This window comes from Sciurus vulgaris (assembly GCF_902686455.1).
Source record: "Sciurus vulgaris genome assembly, chromosome: 2".
NCBI classification, from domain to species: Eukaryota; Metazoa; Chordata; class Mammalia; order Rodentia; family Sciuridae; genus Sciurus; species Sciurus vulgaris.
The window spans coordinates 159087445-159111203 of record NC_136462.1 but is presented as its reverse complement, the minus strand read 5'-3'; the positions used below and the strand labels follow the sequence as shown (position 1 = coordinate 159111203).

The window sequence follows — 23759 nt, the reverse complement described above, 5'->3', positions numbered from 1 at the left end:
ATCTGTGTGACATTAATTGGTTCCAGGATCCCCCTTTGATACCAAAATCCACAGATGCTTAAATTCCTTATATAAAGTGGTGTTGCGTTTGCATATAACCTACATATATCCTTCCATTTACTTTAAATCATCTCTAAATTGCTTATAATACCAAATATAATGTAATACTATGTAAATAGCTGTATTGCATTTTTTTGTATTATTTTTATTGTTGTATTGGGTGATTGATTGGGCTTTTTTTTTTCCCAAATATTTTCTCATAGTAGCTTGAATCTATAATGTGGAACCCATGGATTTGAGGGACAAACTGGGCTGTGTTTTTAAAATAACCAAATGAAAGCACTTTTATGTAGAGAACCCCCTTTTATCCTCCCAGTGCCTCATTTATTGTTTTCATATTTATAGAAAACAAAAGTTCACCAAAGTTAAGGCATAATGAAAATAGGACCAATGCCAACCTTTTCTTACAGTTCTCATGGTTGTTGGTTACTGTTGCCTTTCATATCTATTTTATAAAGGGAAGGGAGGATCACAGAGGTGAGTTACATCATATGAAAGAGCACCTGGTATCCACAGGATTTATCACTGATGTTGTCCCCTCAACCATTGGCCAAGGACACATTTGCCAGGTTTCTACCCTTTAATATTAAATATACCCTCTTTCCCTACTCTTCTTTGAAGGAAAGTCACAAAACATTTTCTGCACTCAATGGATGGGACAGACTTAAGCTCCAACCCCTGGAGGATCTACCTTAAATGGCTTTTTTGTTTATTTGTTTTTGTTGTTGTTGTTTTTTTTTTGGTACTAGAGATTGAACTGGGGGCGGTATTTTGCCACTAAGCCACATCCCCAGTCTTATTTTTAAATTTGAGATATGGTCTCACTAAGTTGCTTAGGGCCTCACTAAGTTGCTGAGGCTGGCCTCCAACTTGGGATCCTTCTACCTCAGCCTCCCGAGTCACCAGGATGATATGGGCGTGTGCCACCACACCTGACTGGGATTCTTTGTAGGAAGATTCATCTCTTCTTCTCCTCTGCCTTGTTTTGTTTTGCAGTGCTGGAGATTGAACCCAGGGCCTTAGTGCTTGACAGGCAAGCATTCTACCAACTGAGCTATATCACCAGCCCCCGCTGCCTTGGTTTTTACTGACTTTTTTACTAGAAGACACTGAAATCAGTCTGACAGATTCCTTTCATAAAATACTGCACTTTTGTATAAGGGCCTGCATTGACACTACCAAAATGAACAAAAATATAAGTGAATCACAACCCCATTGCTCGTCATCTTTATTTTGGCATCAGCTTTGCTGGGCTGGTGGGATCTTCCTTAAAATGATAAACCATCCTTCTTATTTATTATTTTATGAGCCAGAGTGTGTGCATTGCTGACAATTCTTACAGTAAATCCAGGTTACAGGACATTCCTGCAGAGCTGCAGAGGACACTGCCTGCCCTGCACCTGGGCAATGATGCCATTACTGGAGTTGTGTATCTCTGTCTGCAGAAGCAAGGACAAGAAACATCTTTCATGTATTTATTTATTTGCATGCTTCTGGGGCTTGAACTTAGGGATAATTTACCACTGAACTGTATATACCTCCAGCCCTATTTCAAATTTTATTTGGAGACAGGGTCTTGCTAAGTTGCCCAGGTTGACCTCAAACTTGAAATCCTGCCTCAGCCTCCCAGGTCCAGTGCCACTGGAACTGAGAAGAAGCATCGTTTTCATGTAGGTATCCAAAGGAAGGATTTTATGGCCAATTCAACAAATGCTTGTAGAACATATGCTACATTCCAGGCTTGAACGGGGGACTTTGGCGAGTTCATTATACCCTCAGTTCTGGTTTTGAGAGTACTTCCTGTCAAGGTAGTACCGTCTTGGTAGAAAACACAAAGCATGCTGAGGATGCAGGGAGTTGGGAGAAGCCCAGTGAAGGAGGCAGGGAGGTGGGTAGGCATCCCTGAAATCCACATGGAGAAAGACAGGAGTTCACACCCAGAAGGAGTGTCATTCCAGGCAGGGAACAGCATGTGAAATGGCTCAGAGGCACAGAGAATGCCTGTAGTATTGTTTACTTCACCAAGAACATGCATTCCTTATGGGGATATGGAGGAAAAAACAAATGGAGGATGAGGCAGAGGCAGAAACTCAGGAACTGAGACCTTAATGTGGTAGAGAACATTCTAGAAAGTTTGTCCCAGGTGAGGTAAGAGTCAGGTCACCTAAACAATTTCTCTGACCCAGGTGCCAACCAATCAAAATAGACATTAGTGATAAACACCTGTGGACCATTGTGGCCAGGTGCCAATGAAAACAGACAATAGTCATACACCTGTGGGCCATTGTGGCCAGGTGCCAATCAATCAAAATAGACACTACTCATGAACACCTGCAGACCAGTGTGTCCAGCCAGGATGCCAGATCCTGAAGTGTACAGACTAGAGCAGGTATAGCAGTGTGACTTGGACCTTTTCCTGTTTCCAAACTTCACCTGTGATGAACTGAATCCACCCTTCATCCCACACACAACAAGAGGCTGAGTGTTCTGCCAGCCCTTACCCTGTGCCCTGTTTTCTCATGAATTTGGAATGGGGCTCTTCCTGGTGCTCAATTCCCACTTCCCCGAAGGATGCTCAACTGCCCAAGATGTTCAGCTAATCCAGGCTGTTAGACAGGGATAAAATAAGGCCAAGATTAAAAAACAACAATAAAGAAAAAAACTAGGGGTATCAAGGCAAGGAAAAGTCAGCCGGCCAGCCTCAGATCCTCATTCTCTGCACCTATAAATGGGCGGAGCTGAGGAGAATAACAAAGATATGAGTGCCTGGGAGAGAGAGAGAAAGGTGATCAGAAAACCAGAGAGCTCTTAATTAATTTATCAAAGTACTTTCAGTTCCTATTTCAAATCTAACCAAACCACAAATACTACTTGGGAGCGGGTGGAGGGATCAACCTGAATCATTAAACCTGTTTTTTTCTTTTCAAAGGCATCCACCCTTTGTTCCAAGGAGGTAGCCAGTGAGTTTAGCCTGCAGTTCAGTAGGTGTGGTCCATACCAGGTGCTCATGGAGTGAGACCTCGCCCAGTTCCTCCCAGCATCCCCCTGGGAATGAGCAGCCCCATTTTACAGATGAGAGAGCTGAGGCTGAGAGAGATCATCTTTTCTCAAAGTCACAAATCAGAAAACTGACCACTGGATTTTGCATCTGACCTGAGTTCTTTCATAACACCCAGTCATCCCCAGTTTGAGGAGTTTGTAGAAGAAGATTAGCAATGTGCTATTCTGGCTGCCTGGGTATTGATTGATGCTTTTCAGGATGGCATCTTCCACTTCTCTCAGCTGCCTGCTCTGCAGAGATGGAATGGAGAGATTTCCTCACTGAAAAGTCGGAGCGTGTGGTGGGTCAGTGGAAGAATTCAGGCTGGACTCCTGGGTTTGGAGTCCCTGCTCTAGTGAGCTGTGTGCACTTAGCCATGTTTCTTAGTATCTCCATGCCTCAGTTTCTTCAGTTTTTTCACATGTGACAAGATGCTGTGGACACTGTTGTGTCCTGCCTACTGACACTGGCTTGCCAGTCTGATATTCAGTGGTTGTACCTGTGACATTTTGCCTGAAGCTTCTCATGCCACCAGAGCCCTTGCCCAAGGCAGTGGGAAGACTGCAAAATGAACACCCACCCTACTGTCTAGGAGCAGACTGTCCTCTAGGTGGACAACTGAGAGCATAATCAATACCATGTCTTGGAGTCCCCAGCAGTGCTAAGCTCCAACTACCCTGGTGATAAAGAAGCACACAATACTGCTTGGTCTCCTTCCCCTCTGGTACTTCCTGGGATCAGTTCCCAATTTACCTCTCATACCAAAACCCTTGCATCAGGATCAGTTTCTGAGAGAACCCAAACCAAGACAAGTAGGGATTGTGTATCCATCTTAGTCAAAGGGTTATTTGAATACTTGTGACATGTTTAATAGTGCTTGGATCATACTAAGCACTCACTCAACTACAGTTCTGATCCTTACTCCCATAAAAGAGCCGAAGGGAAACACTTTATCTCATAAAAAGAAGCATCAATTCATTTTGCCCTTTTTGCACAGAGGGGGGAATCATGATGCCATCCTTTGACTTGCTTGGAATAAGAACAACCTGGTTTTGCACCTCATCTCTACCATCCTGGGAAAGTCACTTGACTTCCAAGCCTCATGTTCCATCTACAACATGAGAATGATGATTGTTCCTACTTTGTAGGGCTGAAATGAAGACTAGCAAGGTAACGTGCATGTTCTTAGAATAGGAACCACACAAATGGATGCTCAATGAATAGTAGTCATTATAAATATTTAAATTTGACTCTTCTACACGAAAATGCCCTCATCTTGTTATCATATATTCACTTCTATTTCTACTTTAATCTTCTTAAAATAATAAGAAACAACAAATCATACTATTCTGCATAATTACAATGCACCAATAAAATATGGGGAAAAATTCTTAAATAAAAAGTAAAAGTCATCAGAATACTAGAACTAGAAGAAATAAAAAGGCCATGTGATCTGACCTCATGTTTTTTTCTTTGTCAAATAACTTTAAATTGTAACCTGTGCAGGTTTTGTTTGTCTGTGGTGCTGGGAATTGATCCCAGGGCCTCACACGTGCTTGGCAAGTGCTGTACCACGAGTGACATCTCCATCCAAAACCTGTGCATTCTTAATACAGGTTGAGCATCCCTAATATGAAAATCTAAAATCCAAAATGCTCTGAAATTTATTGCTTTGTGTTATAGACTCAAAATTTCTAGAATTTGAATTTTCAGATTGGAGATGCTCGACTGGTAAAGTTTATTCAGATATTCCAAAATCTGAAAAACTCCGAAATCTGAGACACTTCTAGTCCCATGCATTCCAGATAAGGGATATTATGTTGTATTATGTATTATATTGTTTAGACTCTGGGTGCTGTTAGACTCCTCTGGAGAATATTAATTATCATTGCTTATTGTTTTTACAATCAACCTAGTTAGGCTGGAACTGCCAGTCTGTCTTGGGCAGATTCCATGAGCCACAGCGATCCAGAGAGTAAGAGTAAGAGGTGAAGTGACTCAGTCAAGGTCGCTGAGTAAGACAGGGCTGGGCTTGGCTGACTGCTGGGCCTTGTGGCTCTCACTGCTCTTCGAAGACAATCTGGACTTCACCTTTGCCCTTCAGATTCTCACTTCCCCCTGGCAGCGGTGGGTAAGCATGAAGTGCCCAGACAAAACCAATGCATTATTGGGGTTTGTGATGCTTCCTCGTCTGATCTCTGACCCTGGAATCTATGCTGTAGGTCAGAGGGAAGGAAAAAGGACAATCTGCAGTCTCCTTTTTGGAACAGGGGAATGAATCGGTTCTTGTCTATCCATTACTATAGTAAGTAACATTAAGATAAGGAGAACCTCAGCCGCTACCACGGTGTTTACCACTTCCCACTTACTGATCATCCTTGGGACCCATCAATAGGATCTATATAAATATGCTCAGAAAATTTGTTTCTAGTTTTGGTCCCTTAGAAAACTTGTTTCTGGGTTTGTTCGAGCTAATTTTTGGCTTTTAAAATTTTAAATGCTATAGTTTAAGCAATTCTCTAGTATTTTCTTGTCATCAGAAAATTATAAGACATTGGCTAGCTCCAAGAAAACATGGTCAGCTTTTTCATTTCCCCTAAAAGTTTTGGTTGTTCCCAAGTGTTTGCTATGTGTCTCTGCTTATGGTTGAGTACAACTGAGGTAACTTTAAGAACTTTGGAAGTGCATGTCTTAGGGAGGAATCCTGGCACCCTCTCTTTTAACTGCCTGACATCCATCTCTTAGGGTTTCAGTTTCCTCATCGGTAACCTGAAGAAATAAAAGTTCTCCCCACATGGGTTTATTTGAGGATGGGAAGAGTCAGTGTATTTAAAGTGCCTAGAATAGTGTCATTGTTCCTAGTTTAAAAGATTTTGTTTTGGTTTGTTGGAATTAAAGCAACTAGAGATAATGGAAACAACAGAGAGTAGTAATTTACAGGAAATGTGACCAGGATATTCTTTCCATTTTTGTTTGAGTTAGTGCTCATTCTGAAAGGTCCTGTGCTTCTTGTGTTCCTCAAATCATTTTTCACTATTGCTTTAGGAGAAGAACCTTGGTTTTCTTACTGGAGAGAACAAACTGGGTCACAGGTCTCTCTTTTCATTTGACTTCCCCTAACCCTTCATTAAGTTTAATAAACTTATTAACTATGGGCGACATAGTTAATAAGAGGAGATCCCTGAAAAAGAGTGAAGAGACCAGTATTATTTTTAAATTGTGGTCCTTTTAAAACTTTAAGAAAAGTCTAGCACTAGTTACTGCGTGAGCTTGTTTGGGTCACCATGCAGCATGCTCATCACTAAAGCAATGAGATCAGCTTAAAAAAAAATTATTAACAAAGTGGCGAAATGGTGAGGAGATGGGAGCCCCAAGTCTCCAGTCTGCCTCCCTGAGGATTGAATTTAGGGCTACTTATGGGATAAAGAAACAGGGTGGTCTAAGTTGTGGGGAGAGGTGATTGGAGGTGGACAAGCAAAGTTATCGGTGGTCTGTGTATGCGTGGTCAAAAATTATGAGTTTTCACAGGATGAATGTTCAGAAAATGGCATCTGTGGTGCATCTGGCAGTGGAGTTTTTGACCCTCAGATTTCAACCCATGGGACCCCTGGACAAGTGAAGGGCCATTAGTTTCAACCAGTTTGAGCTAGACAAGACTACTTCTAAGATCCTGAAAAATAGCTTAATTGTTACCATAGTAATCATACATCAGTCATGTTTTCTATAGTAAAGTTAGTAGGAGTCTGTTCCATTATTACCTAGTCAAGTAGCTTCTAAAATCAGTGAAAAAAGCAGATAACCAGAAGCAAGTGAAACTAGATGATTTATTTAGGTTTTTCCTCCATTTCAGCAGTAGCAATTATTTTTTCATTTTAGGTTTTAAGACAAAGAAAAGGTTAGCATTGCTCCCCAGCAGCAAGGCCGGGCTGGCTGTACAAGGGACCCACCCCACTTGGTAGTAATGAACTCTCTGTTCATCACCCAGGAATAGCTCAGAGCCTTTCTGAGATGATTCCTATTAACATTGGGGCCCAGAGGTAACCAGGCTTACTCTGAAGTTAAACGGTGCTCTTGGAGTTCAAGGTGAAAATTCCAGGTTGGTTCGCAGTTGTTCTGTGATGTATGCATGTTTATGAAGATTTAACATATCTTTAAAGTGCATAAATCTTAAGTGCCTAGCTCCACAGATTTTTACACATGTATGTGTACCCTCGAGTAGTCACCACTCAAATCTAAAAATAGAACATCCCCATCACCCTCCAACAAGTATCTTTATGCCCTCACCTCGTGTTCCTCCCCAAGGGTAGCTGTCACCCCGCCTTCTGACTTCATAGGTCAGTTTTGCCTGGATTTTTAGATAAATGAAATGCAGTAGAAGGTATTCTTAGATCTGGCTTCTTTCACACAGCATCGTGTCCGTGAGCTTCATCATGCTGCATCTGGAGCGATAGTGCACTCTTTATCACAGAACAAACATATTCCATTGTCTGAATTCCACTGTATGAATATATGCTATGTATCCATTCTATCAGCCGGTATGGATATTTGAAGCTATTATGAATAAAACTGCTATGAACATTCATGTATATTCCTAATCAATGATCAGCATGACTTTTGCCCTCTCCCCTTGGTGACCTTATTCTAATGAAGATAGGGAGGGGTCACTGATAATGAGGAACATAGCTTTCAGAATCTTTGGATGAGAGAAAAAAAACCTGGTGAATGTTTTAACAGCACTTTGAACTTTAGAATTAAAAGATCATTTGCTTCAAAAAGCAGTATAAATGTTTTTTTACAGCAGTTGGGTGGTCTCAAGCAAGCCATTAGATATTTGTGAACCTCAGTTTCCTCATCTAAAAAATGGGTATGGTGTAGCATTAGTGTTATGCAAAAGTGTTGGAGTTGTCACAAGGATTAGATGATAATAAAGTAAAGTAAGTATGTAGATGGAGCTTACCCATATGAGTACTCAATATTAATTACTATAACTTTGTATGGTAATGATAACTTAAAGTCAAAGTTATAAAGTCATGCAAATTTATTAACACGAAACAACCAATGCAAATCAAGTAATCTATTTTAATGCCAATTGTAATGTGAATATGTTGTTTTGCTTTTCTTCTTACTTTATAACCTCATTTGCTTCGATCTTGATTTTTATACTTATATAAAACTATTTAATCAGAGAGCGCTGTCAATCAAAGTGAATATAGAGGTGGAAGAAAAAAGAAAAACCTGGGCTGGGGAGTCTGATCACTGTAGGATCTGCATTCACTCAGTTTTAGCTTTGGGCTATAGGAAAATTGCTTTCAGTGTTGGTATGTTTGGCTTAGATTTCTTTTTGTTCCTGGACTTCTAATAATAGATAATAATTTGGATTCAATATGATCTAATTCAGTGTCAGGAATTCCAAAGGCCCAAGAGATAAGCCAACTAGTTCCAATCTTATAAGTAAGTGTATTCATTGACTTCTAAAACAGAATCACATTCAAATGTCATATTTCAGGAGTACACTTTGCAGTAGAGCTCAGGTGGCCTTGATGTGATGGGCAAACCTGAAATTAAAAGGCTAGGGTTGGAAAAGCAGGGAGCTTCTCATTGTATAAATCACTTTCAGCCTAGATCTCCAGATTTATGGTACTGGCAGTCTTTGAATCTGCCAAGGAAGCTAGTCTATTGGGTAACTATCCACAGAATAAGGGGAAAAATAATGCCACCCACACCTAAACAGGTTTCCTAACTTTGAATAGAAACATGCTTTAAATTTTTCTACTCTTAATTTTGAAATCATTTCAGACTTACAGGAAAGTTGCACAAATAATACAGAGAAATGTCTCGCCTTCACCCAGATTCCCCACTTCTGCACTTTGTACTTGCTTCATCCTCCTCCTTTGTCTGTTTCTTCTCTCTCTCTCTCTCTCTCTCTCTCTCTCTCTCTCTCTCTCTCTCCTTTTTTCTGAGCATTACAGAGTAAGTTTCAGATTTCAGATACTTCATTATATATTCCTAAAACCAAGGCCATCTGTTCCATAATTTCAGTGTAATTATCAATCCCCAAATTCATATTAAAGCTATGTTAACACTTTTACCTAATCTCAGACTTCGTTCAGAGCTCATCTAATGCCCCACTGATAGGATTTATAACAAATATGTTTTTTTTTTCTCCAGAATTCAATCTAAGATGTCATATGTAGTTGACTTTATTTCTTCAGAAAATATTTTTTTAGGGATCTTGAACCCATGCAAATAATGAAAATAAAATTCTTCCTTTAAAATAATGTATTTATTTTTCTGTCAACAGGAAAGGGCTAGGTCAAAGAATGTCTCCTAAAGTATTTGCTTGTACTTTGGATGGGGCTGTGAAAGTAATTCAAATATATTTAGTTGTATTGATTTTATGCAAGACATGTTAGAGAAAACTCACTCTTCCTGGCTCATAGAGAAAAAAAAAAAGGTTGTCATGGTGAGTCTGCTGTTGCTATGTGCCATCTGTTGGATTCTAAGTTATAACTTGTCCACCCTCTAACCAATGTGTGGAATTGCAGATGTGCATTCCCTGAAAGCAGAAGTTGCATTTCTTCTTTCTTTAGACTCTGGTCACAGTGGCTGCACTTTCTTTGGCAGATGTGGTGTTGGAAAAAGCCATGCACAAGTGCATCTTAAAACCCCTGAAGGGTCATGTGGAGGCCATGCTGAAGGAATTCCACATGGCCGATGGCTCCTGGAAACAACTCAAGGAGAACCTACAACTTGTGCGACAGAGGAATCCCCAGGAGCTGGGAGTCTTCGCACCAACTCCTGATTTGGTGGATGTGGAGAAAATCAAAGTCAAATTCATGACCATGCAGAAGATGTATTCACCAGAAAAGAAAGTCATGCTGCTGTTGAGAGTCTGCAAGCTCATATACACTGTCATGGAGAACAACTCAGGTGAGGATGCTGAAGTCCAGGGATTTGGTCACTTCCTGCCAGACTCATGTCAGGATTTCTGATTCCCCATGTCTCCTCCTTTCAGTCTCTTGATTTCATCAAGCAATTCACAAAAATAAAGTTACTCTGGTATCTATCAAATGAGTCACATGCCAACTAATAGATTATTATAAATAGCACCAATAAATGTAAGTGGATAAGGGTAACGAAATTTTTGTGCAATGCTGATTTAATTAAAGACTTAGTTCAGGGTGGTGGTAATGAATTCAGCCTCTGGGATCTGAGTTCCAGATCCTTCCTCTGGGAATGAGTTCATTAACTTAGTGAACTTGTCCATCTTAATCAACCTTCTGCATTGCAGTTTCCGCATCTGGAGTTGGATATGACCCTTTCTTTCATAAGGTGGAAATTAGCTGAGACAACTCCTGCATTGAACCACATGCAGTGGCAATGTTGGGGATAATCGTCAATACATTTCAGCCAATATGAGATCATGTCAAAGATCTACAGCTTGAGTCAGAAACTGGGAGCTTTCAGTAACAATGAGATTTATTTAGAGCCATCTATTGGCTCCCCATCTTTGATACAAACTGAAACAATGTAATTGGAATTCGCCAAAGACTTACTAAGTAGGAAAGTAAGCCCTTGGATTTCCCCTTGCTATTTCCCACAGAAGCAGGAGAAGCAAAGATTTCTGGGTAGGGATTGAGCTCTGCATTTTTCAAGGTCTTCAGTGAGCTTGTAAATCTGTGGATTATTACCAACATTTTTATTTTATTTTATTTTTCTATTTTTTGCAGTACTGAGGATTGAACCTAGGGGTGCTCTTCCACATCTCGCTAAATTGCTGAGGCTGGTCTGGAACCTGCAATTCCCCTGCCTCAGCCTCCCAAGTTGTTGGGATTGCAGGCATGCACCACCATGCCCAACAATTACCAACTTTTTTCTGATTGAAATTGCTTAGCAGAGAAGCAACAGAGAGAAACACAGGCTCTATTAACCTCTGCTTAAGTAGATATGAATATACATGCACATTGCAAATTGTTGAATTAAGAATCATTAAAATCTGATCTCTTGGGCTGGTAATGATATCTGTGAAAATGACCCCTGAAATTTGTAAGTGTATTTCACACACAGGAAATAAATTTCCTATAATTCCTGAGATCATTTCTCAAAGTTCTCCAAATAATACCTGCACAGGTTTATGTTCTTCTGAAGCATAGTTTCTCAACCTACTCATGAATGACATTTTAGACTGAGTAATTTTTTGTTGTGGGGCCTTGTCTACTTCCTGTAGGAAGTTTAGTAGCATCCTGGATGCTATTTGCATCCTTATCTTCTAATTGTAACAATGAAAATGTCTCCAAACCATATCATCATCTGGGGGAGCAAAATCACCCCCAGTTGAGAACCCTCATTATAAAGAAAACTAGAAATAATGACTGGAATTTTTTTCTCATATATTGCTGCTAATCAATGTGTATATTCAGCATATAATGAATTAGCACATTTAAACAAATTAACTGTGTACTCATGCTGAGTACAAAGCAAAATTTATTCCTGATTTGAGTTTGGTCTTGTCATTATGTTTATGATTAAGGTGCACAGAAAGAAAATAGGAAATAAGACAAAGAATTCGCAGAAATTCATATTTATAAATGTTTCATAATATTACTGGCTAAAAGGTAAAATTTTCAAAAATATTGCTCTGTTGTAGTGCATAATTTTGTGCATAGAGGTCAGGAGGAAATCTAAAGTACATTCATGCCTCATAGACACTCATCCTGAGAGTATGAGTAAGGGCTGGTCTCTCATATCAGCAGCTGGGAGGGTCATGGACCACACAGGATTCCAGAAACACCCACCTTTGTTTATAAATAGCTCATTTCCTCAGTATGATTCCTTACTGTCTAATAAAAGCAGCAAGTGGGATTTGAAATAAAGTTGTTCCCCTCTCTCTCTTCTTAATCCCAGGGAGGATGTATGGCGCTGACGACTTCTTGCCAGTTCTGACCTATGTCATAGCTCAGTGTGACATGCTTGAATTGGACACTGAAATCGAGTACATGATGGAGCTCCTAGACCCATCACTGTTACACGGAGAAGGTAACATGCTTTTGAAAAAGTTGGAGGAACTGGGTGTTTTGTTTTGTTTCATTTTAAAAATTGAGACAAAATTCATGGAGTGTAAAATTAATTATTTTAAAGTGACCAATCCAGTGGCATTCAGACACACCCAAGGTTGGGCAACCACCACCTCTTTCTAGATCCAAAATACCCTTCTCACCCTAAAATAAAACCCTGCACCCATTAACTTGTCACTAAGGTACTTTTTAGACATCTTAAGGATTAACTGCAATTTTAATTCTTAACTTATTTAGAAGTATAGATAGACTTTTTTTCTAATTGTAAAAGTAATAAATATTCAACACAAAAAATTTTGGAGTCAGAAAAAAATGCAACCCTGCCATAATTAATGCTTCATTGAGATTGGTTAGTGACAATAAAAAATATCATTTAGTAGAATAAATGTAATTTTTTAAAGAAATGGTTTCTTCAATTCCAAGAGGAAGTCATAAACTTTTTATTAAAAAATAATTGCATTGCCAGAAAAAAAATGACCTGCTATTGAATTGGTGAAATGAATGAAGACCTTTTTTTGTTTTCATCTTTTTTCATTTTGTTTTTTTATTAAAAACATCATTAATTTTCTTTTCAATTTAAAAATGATGTAAGTTCATTGTTAAAATAAAAAATACAGTGGAGTAAGATCTGGGTGATTAGCTTTGAACTTTCGTCGGTAGTTCAAGTTCCTTTTTGTATCTGCCTGGCCCCAACATGTCTTAGCAGAAGAAATTCCTTCTCCTCACACATCAGGTAGGTGTTTTATCATGGATGTAATTTGGCTGCTTGGCACTGTGGCTCACGGCCTTGAGAAGCAACAATCTCTGGGACTCTGCGTGAGCTTGTCTTTCTGAAGGAGAACAAATCAAGACCTGTGCACTATGAATCCTGTTAATCCATTTTATAAATCCATTGGAGAGTCCAGACAGACCCTGAGGGCGAGATTCTGTTTTCTTTTCTCCACTGAGTTTCAGTCTGGGCTGGAGTACAAAGGTCTACCTGCTGAGGGACTTCCCAAGGGCATGTGTCACCCCAGCATTTTTACTGTGGGGGAGGACCGGGGTGGGGGGTGTACTACCACAGCCCAGTTGTTAAATTCATTGTGTTAACTGCAGAATGTCCTTTAATGTCCTCAGTCTTCTAATCGGAATTCCCCAGACCTCAGTTTTTCCTATCAGAGGGACTTCCCTCCCTGGATCCCAAGTCACACCCATCCCACCTGCCCTAGTGCTGACTCAGGATGAGTGATGAGGGTCTTTTATCCTATGTCCCCCCCCCCCCAGACAGACATCAGTGGTCTCTGTCACCCTTTTACCCTCTCTCTCATTTATGTCCCCTTATTAATATTCTCAACCATGAACTCAGACACTCCATTATGAAGCCACTAACATCCTCCCTACATCTTTCCTTCACTCAGACTGGACAGGAGAGGGAATACATGAGGTTTTGTCCAGCCACCAAGAGAAGCATATGTTAGTCTCAATGCCATACTTTTCTTTTTTTCTACCATATTATTATTGCCACTTGGGGTTTGGGGATTTTTTTTTTAACTTCAATCATGGTTCATTCTAGTAATAAGTATGAAGATCTCTTGGGGTTTGGGGGAAGGGATATGCCAGTCTCAGACAATCACCATTCTGTTGCTGATCATGTATCCTTAAGACAAACAAAAGGCTTACACCTTGTGGCCCAAGGATAAGGACAACCATTTTCTACCTCCTCTCCCTCCTGGCATTGCCCCAAAGCAATGTTGCTGACAGATGGTCAGGTGACTGTCTTCACCTCCAGGGATCCCACATGTGGAAAAGACAAGGACACTACCAAACACACAAAGGGGCCTGTGAGTGTGTGCAGAAACGAGAGCCTGTTGTTCCACTTCTCTTCGTCTGCGCCTTCTTGGTTTTCCTCCTTGGAGTGCCCAGGCAGGCCAGGCAGGATAACTATGGTTTCAGATCAGGATTGCACAGCTTCTAACTGCAGCTCTGCAGACTTGGAGGAACTACGGCAGCATGTTACAGATCTGTTGCTTCCTTGGCCTGCCAAAGTCCTCTTTGGTTTGTGTGGCAATAGCCACATGTCTTTTCTGCTGTTTAAGCAGGTACTCTTATTTACAGGACAGGCGTCATAGAATCCCTTAGAAGTGCACAGTTCTTATGGTTGGGTTATAGTTTTGCTGAAATTTAAAACCTTCCTCTAATTGCATCCACATGTTTGAAAGTGTGGTCAATTTTGTGCTTCTAGCATGTTCAGTTTCTCCTCAGTGGCCAGAAGACATCAGAGCAATGAAGTCTAAAATCTGAAATCCAAAGAAACCCTCCTCCACCCCCACAGGATTATAGCAGCCCTCCAAGTCATAGCTCAAATACTGGCACCTCCACACAGCCTGTTTTGATTACTTAAGTCCATATAGATTTCTCCCAAAATCTTCTGTGTAACATTTACATTTCATACTGCAAGTTTCTCATTCGATCCCATTCTAATTTGTTCTGGAGCAAATATTTAGTAAAGATGAGCAATCAAAACTCTGGATTCAGCATTGTGGGGGCTCCCATAGAGAACTTACTCCATGGGTGATAAAGTCAGGAAAACACAAAAAGCTTGACTTGGGCTCTGGATGTAACTCAGTGGTAGAGCAGCCACCTCACATGCACTCACTCCAATCTGTAGCACCTCTCTGTCACCTGCCAAAAGAACTTGACCATGTGATAATCATGAACAGAAAGTGTATGGCTCACAGAGGGCTAGATTATGTTGCAGTAAAAAAAGAAAAAACAAACAAACAAACAAACAAAAAACCAAAAAACAAATTCCCATCAATGACCTGAAAACAGCAAATACATTTTTCTTTCTCAAGTTCATGTCTGATGCAAGTTCACAGGGCACACTGCCTGTGAACCAAGGCATAGAGCTGTTTCCATCTTGCAAATCCATCAGTGTTCTGAAGTGTTTTGCCTGAGTAGTTAAATACTTTGGTCATGAAATTGACACTTCTGGGGGAAAAAAAAAACCTCACCTAACCACAATGAACCTCTGGTCTCTGCATGAATAATTATAGTATGTTGTCCATGTTCTTCAATAAATTTATAGATTTTTGGAGAGCAGAAACTCAAATTCTATTTCTTATGAATACACCCCCTGCTTTGTGACTAACTTAGGCTCATGGTAGAGAGTCAATGGATATTTTGACAGAGAATGTCTCTAAAAATGCACTGTGCCTAACTAGGACATTTTTAATAAACCTTCAATGTGCCCCCTAGTGGCTCTCTAGCACAGAGTTTACAAATTCCTCTAAGGTCATTTCATTATATTTTAGAACAAAACTATGTCAAATTATGTTTTGTACATTTACCAATTGACTATGGCCTAATGAATCCCACCATTATGTATAATTATAATGCACTATAAAAATTTTGGAAAAAAAATTTTAAAAACATGAATAAATACATATTCATCTCACCATGCTGTAAGTCTGTTAGCAATTCTCAGAAACACGAGAGATTATCCCTAAACATACCATTAAAAGAATGTCATTTGCTTGCCTTTGTAAATCATTTTCTTAGATGTTATATTACATTAATCTTTTAAAATTAATTTTTGGTGCATTATAATTATATATAATAGTGGGATTCATTGTGACATATTCTTATGTACATATAACATAATTTGGTCAATTTCATTTCCCTTTCTCCCTCCCCCTCGTCCCCTCCTCTACTCTCTAATAATCTCCCTTCTATTTTCTCGAGATCCCAACTCCTTTTATTTTTTTCCTCGTTTCTCTCTAGCTCCCATGTACAATACATTAGTCTGTGAGTAAGGATGAGAAAGATAATCCGGAGGAAGAAATTATTTTGAAGTACTCACAGGTTTGTGAGCACACTTGTAAGTGCTGCAGTTCTTTCAAAGTGTACAACTTACTTACAATTTAGAAAACATGAATTCCTAAAAGAAAAGCCTAGGATATTTGCAGACTAAACTAGGTGATTCTGACCTTGGAGCAATTGACCCCATCCCCTCACCTGCCTGATTTTGTCCCCACCTCCCTCTCAGGCCTCAATACCCCTGATCTTTTCTGGAAAACCATTTGCATAATTACACTTTAATAATATAGAGGTTCTGTCTGTTTCACCTATGAGAATGGAAATTCCATCAGTGGAAACAGATGTGGTCAGCCTGCCAGGGCTCCCCTCACTCTAGACCAGGCCCAAGTCACTCCTTTGGTCTCTGTGAGGTGCACCTGTGAATGGATGGATGAAGGAGTGAATGATGTGTTCTTCTGCAGTCCCACCAGGAGATGCATGTGGAAGAGATGGGGATATTAAGGTCAACTCTCCATGTCCATGAGTTCTGCATCCGTGAATTCATCCAATCATGGATTGCAAATACTTGGAAACATTTTTAAAAATCTGTACATACATGTACAGACTTTTTCCTTTATCCTTATTATTTATTTATTTTTCGGTGTTGCTGGGGATTAGAACCCAGAGCCTTCAGTGGCTTGCAAGGCAAGCACTCTACCAACTGAGCTATCTCCCCAACCCTCCTTATTTCTTAAAGAGTATGGTATAACAATTCTTTACTTAGCATTTACATTGTATTAGAGATGATTTAAAGTATACATACAGGAGGGTATGCATAGGGTATAGCAGATATAACCCCATTTTACTTATTTTTCTTTCCATGTACAATGCTGTTTATTTTGATATCCGAGCCATGGATTTTGATATTCAAGGGAAGGAGTCTGGATCCAATCTCCTAAAGATACCGAGGGACAACTCTATACAATGTGACCTCTAATGTTAGTACACCTTTGCTGTTATCACCAGAGTATGAAGCTCATGGAGAACTTGCTTTTTCTGCCCTTTCCAGGAGGCTATTACTTGACAAGTGCCTATGGAGCACTTTCTCTGATAAAGAATTTCCAAGAAGAACAAGCAGCTCGACTGCTCAGCTCAGAGACCAGGGACACCCTGAGGCAGTGGCATAAACGGAGAACCACAAACCGGACCATCCCTTCTGTGGATGACTTTCAGGTATGCAACTGAGTGCCCCAGGTGCTTCCTCTCTCCTCTAGGGAACAGAACTGGCTCCCTTAGCACATCCTGGCTCAGGGTCCCAAGGTCCTTCCTCGGTTGAATCATCTGATGGAAAAGAGATATTTTAAGCCACCACTGACCTTGTTGTTTCACTTCTCCATTTCTTTAAATTTATATATACAGACGCTCCTCGACTTATGACAGGATTATGTTCCCCATAAACCCATCGTAAATTGAAAATATTGTACAAGGGAAGTGCATTGAATATACCTAACCTCTTGAAACATCTTAACTTAGCAAAAACAGTATGCTGTAGAGAATTGGTTGTATTTCCAATGTGAATCACTTTTGCACCATTGTAAGTTGAAAAAATCATTAAGTCAAATAGTCATAAGTCCAGGACCACCTGTGTATATAAGTGGGTTTGGCCCAGATTTTGCTGCCCTTCCGACAACAAAGTCAAATTAAAGTAGGACTTCCCCCCAAATGTTCTGCCTGGGTACTAAGCACCTGAGAAGACAGGAAGTAAAAAAGGAAAAAATTTCTTCTGATATTCTCAGAGGGTACAGCACCTCAGGAATGCCCTCTTTGTATAACCAACGTAGTAGTAGGAAGCACTTGGCACAGGCATCAGATATTGTATCTCATCAGGAAACAGCAGCGTTATGAGCTGCAATTTGAATGGGACTCTCTTTGGGAAGAACTGGGGTTCAGTGATGACTTCTTCCTCTCCTTCCCCATTCTCACCTTCACTCACCTAACTGGATGATCCTGAATCTCAGTAGCAGCAGCTGTGGCACCTGCTCAGGTAACAGTACTGGAGAGTGAACATCTGAACCAAGTCCTGCTTAGGTCCCCAGATAGGAGTTTTCATGCCTGGGAATGTGGGATTCCCAATGAGCTTGTTTCTTGGAGAGTAGAGGTGGATTAAGGCTTCAGAAATCTTTCTCCAACACAATGTCTGATTTGCTTATCATCTATGAAATAATAAGTAAGTCTGAAAGCATCTTTGAATAACATTTTGAAGGTTTTGAGTAGAATTATAAAACCTAATTGTGCTTCATTTCTATGAGCAATGTGGCAAGTTTTCCATCAGGGAACTGGACAATCAGAACCGATGTCTCTTCATGTCCAGAATCACCTTCCATTGTCTTTTTCCCCCTTCTTAATGCTCTGAAAATAACCTAATGGTACATTTGGTTCAAAGTCAGGCTATTGTTGAAAGGCAAGATCAGCATGGTCTTGAAGATTGCAGTATTTTCAGAAATTTCTTCCAGATGCATAATCTAAAAAAGAAGAACACATACTGTGTGTTGCTCCCTCTGCCCTCTTGGCTTGCTTAAGAACATCCATGTGCTAAGTGCAGATTCCTGGACTACTACTACGTTGGTTATACAAAGAGGGCATTCCTGAGGTGCTGTACCTTCTGAGAATATCAGAAGAAATTAGAAAAGTATATTCTTCCCTCTTTCCACCTGCCACTAGACCCTTCCTCCTGTCATCTCTGTCCATCTGTAGTTTCTAACATGGGGGTCCACAGACACCACACAGCTCCTTCCTTCAGCACCATCCCCCCAATTCCTGTGATCTTGCTTACTTTGCAGATGCACACCTTTTCAGAATATAATCTAAGAGGGAAAATGTTAGCACTCAACTCAAGAGTAATAGCAATAACCCAGACATATAGTTCTACTTTGAACTCATAAAGCAAAGGTCCCAGACATGGACATCTCCTCACATTGGAAGAGGAAGTATACCCTCATGGTAAAAGTGGTGTCATGCTGACTCTGCCATTTACTGACTGTGTGGCCTTGGGCAAGTTACTTAGCCTCTCTGTGGTTCAGTTTCTTCACTGGTTAGACATCTCCTCACTAAGGTTTCTTCAGGAATCATTGAATAAATGCACATGAAGTCTTGGAGCCAAGTTATTAGCAGGATGGGTGTGCTGGGCTAGATGGAAGAGTAAAGGTGTGGTCTGATGGAATGTGGACATACTCTAAAGAAAGATACTCAAGTATGAAAGTATCAGTCTGTGCACGTCCCACTAGTTCATCTCTGCGAAGTCATCAGCTGTCTAATGAACTCCCCAGAAACAGACGTGAAACATCTCTGACATGTGCTTCTTCTCCAAGAGCTTTCTCTGCTGTTACTCCAGCAAGCCTTCATGGCAACTATGTGTGAACCAAGTCAGAGAGCTTGCCTACCCCTTGCTCCTAATCAGGGGTGCCAGATTGAGAAGAAAATGCATGTGCTTCCTAGATGCAGCTCAAATATAACTTGGTGCCTCTCTACTTTTATCTGGGAACCCCACTCTTAAGGAAATGAAAATCGAAGAGTTATCTAGGGTCACACAATCCTAGAGAGCCTAGTATGAGTTCAGGATTCTTCACACCTCATCTGGGCTTTGTGCTGTGAGACCACAGGTTTATTGTATTTCAAGACGGTTCACACCTGGCACGCATCACCAAGCCACGCCTGCAGATGTCTCCTTTTACTTCCCTGCAGCGCCACTTTACACTTAATCAGCTCTGTCTCCAGAGTCTTCTGGCAGAATCAACATTCTCCTCCCTCTGATTTTTTCCAGATTATACCCAGAACCAGTTGGAACCTGGGTGTTAGGTTGAACCACATGAAATATCATTCAGGGAGCTCAAAGAATAGTCAAACATGGGTAGTTTCTTGGGGTTCAGCCTCATCTTGTTGCCCTTGCTTATGTTGCATGGAAGAGTGTGAGAGGAAGAGAGCCCGGTATGTGCTGTTGTGTCTAGATTTTTAAGATCTCTTCCTGCTGGCTCCTGGTTCAAATTCCTCTGCTGTCTGGTGTGTTTTTCAAGCTGGGAATGATCCCGGCTTTGGAAGGGGTTCACATTCTTATGCAGGGATTTCTTAAGCAGGCTTTGTGAGGGACACGGACAAGATGAAAACCAGGGCTGAGTGGACTTCCTGTTTCTTCTGTTTTTAGTGAGCTAAAATGTGGCAGCGCTATAGTCATCTTCCCCACTGTCCAAATTCAGATCGGCCTTGCAGTCTGAGCTTTGTGAACTTACGTGAGGCATTGTGATGAACCAGAACCCTGAAATAGCTCACAGGTTCAACCTTTCATTTCCCTCCCGTGACATGACTTACTGCTCCATCTGGCGTTCTCTTCTAACTCTGTCTCCAACGTTTCCCTCCACCTACAGAACTACCTCCGTGTTGCATTCCAGGAGGTCAACAGTGGCTGCACAGGGAAGACCCTCCTCGTGAGACCGTACATCACCACTGAGGATGTGTGCCAGCTCTGTGCTGAGAAGTTTAAGGTGGGGGACCCTGAGGAGTACAGCCTCTTTCTCTTCGTTGATGAAACGTGGCAGCAGCTGGCAGAGGACACTTATCCTCAAAAAATCAAGGCGGAGCTGCATAGCCGGCCACAACCCCACATCTTCCACTTTGTCTACAGGCGCATCAAGAATGATCCTTATGGTGTCATTTTCCAGAATGGTGAAGAAGATTTCACCCCTTCATAGAAGTCATGGGGGACTTCCTATGGGTGCATCCAAAGGGGACCTGGGAGTCTGGTCTTCTGGTTGCCATGGGCTTGAGCTTGGAAGGCAGTCACCTCCTGGAGGACCCCTTGGTGCAGTGACTAAGCCATCCACAGGCTAATTTGACCCGGGGCATCTTTGGCCACATTGCCTATGAAAGGTAGCTGAGGTTGGCAAACCAGGAGGATTCTCCTCCTACAATGCAGAGTGGCATTTCATGGTTCAAGTGTCCTCAAATTGTTTGCTACCTACCCCTAGCCAGGTTCTAGGTTGGCTTACATGTGTGTATATGTGCTGAATGAACTTTCAAGGTACAAGCTCTTCTCTTGAATTCAACAGCGGGTGTTTGACAAGACTGTCCGATGCAGTGCGTCAGGTACTTCTCAGTTCTGTGGATGACTCCATCCTTTATTCCTTTTTACTCCTTTTTTTTTCTTTCTTTCTTTAAAAAATTTTACAAAGAGCCTTTGTGTTTTTATATATTTCATAGAAATTTTTATAGCAGTTGCAGGTAAACTGTCAGGATTGGTTTTTAAAATATTTTTGTAACTTTAAAATATTGTATAATTATGCATGTGATTTTAACATTGAATATTGGAAAATAAATCTCTTGCTGGATTTGAGAGTATTTGCATTTTAAAAGTCTCTCTTCTGTAACTGGATGTTTTGGCAACTTTGTGGGGAGAGACTGCTGGATTTCTTAAAGCAATGTATTCCTGACACTGGCCACAGAATGCCTTTGGAAATTTGATGTACTGTTATCTTGTTCACATTTAGTGGTATTGTGCTGTTCGTTTGTTCGTTTGTTTAAACAGGTGATGCTGAGGAGAGAAGTGAATGTAGAGAAAGGTAGAGAGAGAAATACAGACTCTAACAAAGGACTGAGGAGTGTAGTCTGCTGGTTCAGGCTCTGCAGGATGTAGGAAAAGAGTCAGAAGGAACCACCTCTGCTTAAGATACTGTAAATATGCAATGAGATTTGGCAAAAATCTATTCCATATGCTATCTGCTTTTGAAAACAATTGTGAAAATCCCACAAGAAAAAAAAATCGAGGTTAGCATTCCCTCCCTCCACATTTCCACATAAATCAAAACTAACAGCATCCAATTATTTGGGACAGAAACCAAGTAATGTATAATGTGGCTTTTGTTGAGTTAAATAAGATGCTGTTGGGAAAATAATTTGAAAATGCACCAAAAAAAAAAAAAAAAAAAACCAACTGCATTGTAGAATGTACAGTGGGTGGGGATGCAACTCAGTGGTGAAGCACTTGCCTAGCACATGCAAGGCCCTGGGTTTTGTCCCCAGCACCACCAAATAAATAAATAAATGTACAGTGAAGTTAGATGTATGTTTTGTAAAACCAATTTGGGGTGCACAAACTAGGAGGGTTGTATCAATGTAACAGATAGTTACAAAAACATGTTATTGTACTGTGTAAAGGTGCATGGTCATCTGATAGGGTGGGCCTTGTATCTTGTACGTTTTTCAGCCTTGGCTTTTCTTAAACTAGAAGACTCAGTGCATACCTGTACTTTTCTTTTGTAAATGATTTTTTAAATGGAATTTTGCACATAATACATTATAATACTGTACCATAATCCTGTGTGAAAATAATTTTTGCTGTATTCTTCAATTGTCTTTTTATTTTTTTCCTTTGAGAGTCAGAGTATAATCCGACACCACACAATGACACGTAAATCTGAAATCCCAGCCAGCATTTGTGGTTAGATATTCTATGGAGAATAAACAGAAAGGCTCACATTTTTCAGAAAGTTGTGAATGTGGGGCAAAAAAAATTAAGAAGCAGAAAAAAAAAAAAAAAATCATCCTCCACCATGAACGGGTTTCCACAGTATTTGGCTTAGTTGGATCCAGAACAACGCACAGTTAATCTGAATGTGGAGTGAGCTAGGGCCCTGGGGACAGCTCACTCTGTCCTTAGGCCACCTTTGTAATGTCTTGGCTGAGTTCAGTTGGTTGCAAAATCAACAAGGGCGCAGGCTTGGTTTCCTTTCTGCACTCTTCCCCAAGTTTGGAACCATGCCTGGCAGATAGTCAGGGCTCAATAATCCTCGCTGACTGAAGGAAGGAAAACATGGTTTAAAGGTTTTGTAAACCATCTGTAGGATAGCTACTTAGATCAGCACTAGGGCTGAATGGACACCTGCTTTTGATACAATGAATTAAAACAGGACCCCTCAATCCGTACATCCAGTTGTCCTTCCTTCTCTCCAAGTGAAGACCATCACGCTGTCTTGGCACTTAGAAATCGGTAGGCTGCTGATCAAAAATGGGTCATGACATCTGGATTTGGGGCAGTTTGAGCAGCCCCCAGAGAGAAAACGAGATCAGAATAGGAAAAGTAACTGTGAGCAAAAGGAAACATCACGAGATCGTCCCTGGTTTTGTCACTGGGCAATGCTTCCCTATCAAAATTTCAACATAACATGTGTCTTCATTTTTTCCCCCACGCAGGCATTTCTCACTTCTCAAATTGCCAGGAAACAGACTCTGAAAGTTCGAAAGAATAAGAGGAGAGAGTAAAAATATACATGCTGGGTGGAGGGAGTGGGGAATGCATTTCCAAATCTAAAAATACATTTTAAAAGTTGAATGCCGGCTAGAGGAAGGGATTTGGTTTTTGATCTTGGATGCACTGTCAAATACGCCCCCCCTCTTGGGGACACAGAATAGAAATAGAAACTCTGAAGTTGTTTGTATCATGTGGAAGTTACAACTTTAGATCTGTAAGAAAACACAAAGGACAGGAAACCCGGCCTGATGCTTTCATTCACAAATCTGGTTTCACCTCCACAGCAGCCCTGACCTTCATCTTCTGTAACAGACGTAAAATAGGTGAGCCTTCCGATTTTTAATGGCATGTCTGATTACTCCCCCAAAAGTGTGAGAGACATGGCACAGGAAAGACTGAAGCGCACAGTGTTCAGGGAACATGGTATTTTAATCATCTGGCGGTATCTGACATTAAAATCTTGAGTGTCATAATTTTTCGGACTGTTTTCATATGGGTGAATCTGAGGCCA

General features: G+C 40.7%; 1 protein-coding gene across 12 annotated transcripts in view; it reads left to right on the top strand.

Moving 5' to 3' along the window:
- The window catches only part of RIN2 (Ras and Rab interactor 2), a 220823-nt gene extending 198510 nt beyond the window's left edge, over nt 1–22313 (top strand). For all 12 annotated transcript variants that reach the window (XM_079123219.1, XM_079123221.1, XM_079123222.1 and 9 more), the window contains 4 exons: nt 9725–10030; nt 12005–12136; nt 17021–17184; nt 20370–22313. In XM_079123219.1, coding sequence (XP_078979345.1) covers nt 9725–10030; nt 12005–12136; nt 17021–17184; nt 20370–20693 — 926 coding nt within the window. In that variant the 3' untranslated portion in view covers nt 20694–22313. The remainder of the gene's footprint in view (nt 1–9724; nt 10031–12004; nt 12137–17020; nt 17185–20369) is intronic.
- The last annotated feature ends 1446 nt before the right edge of the window (nt 22314–23759 follow it).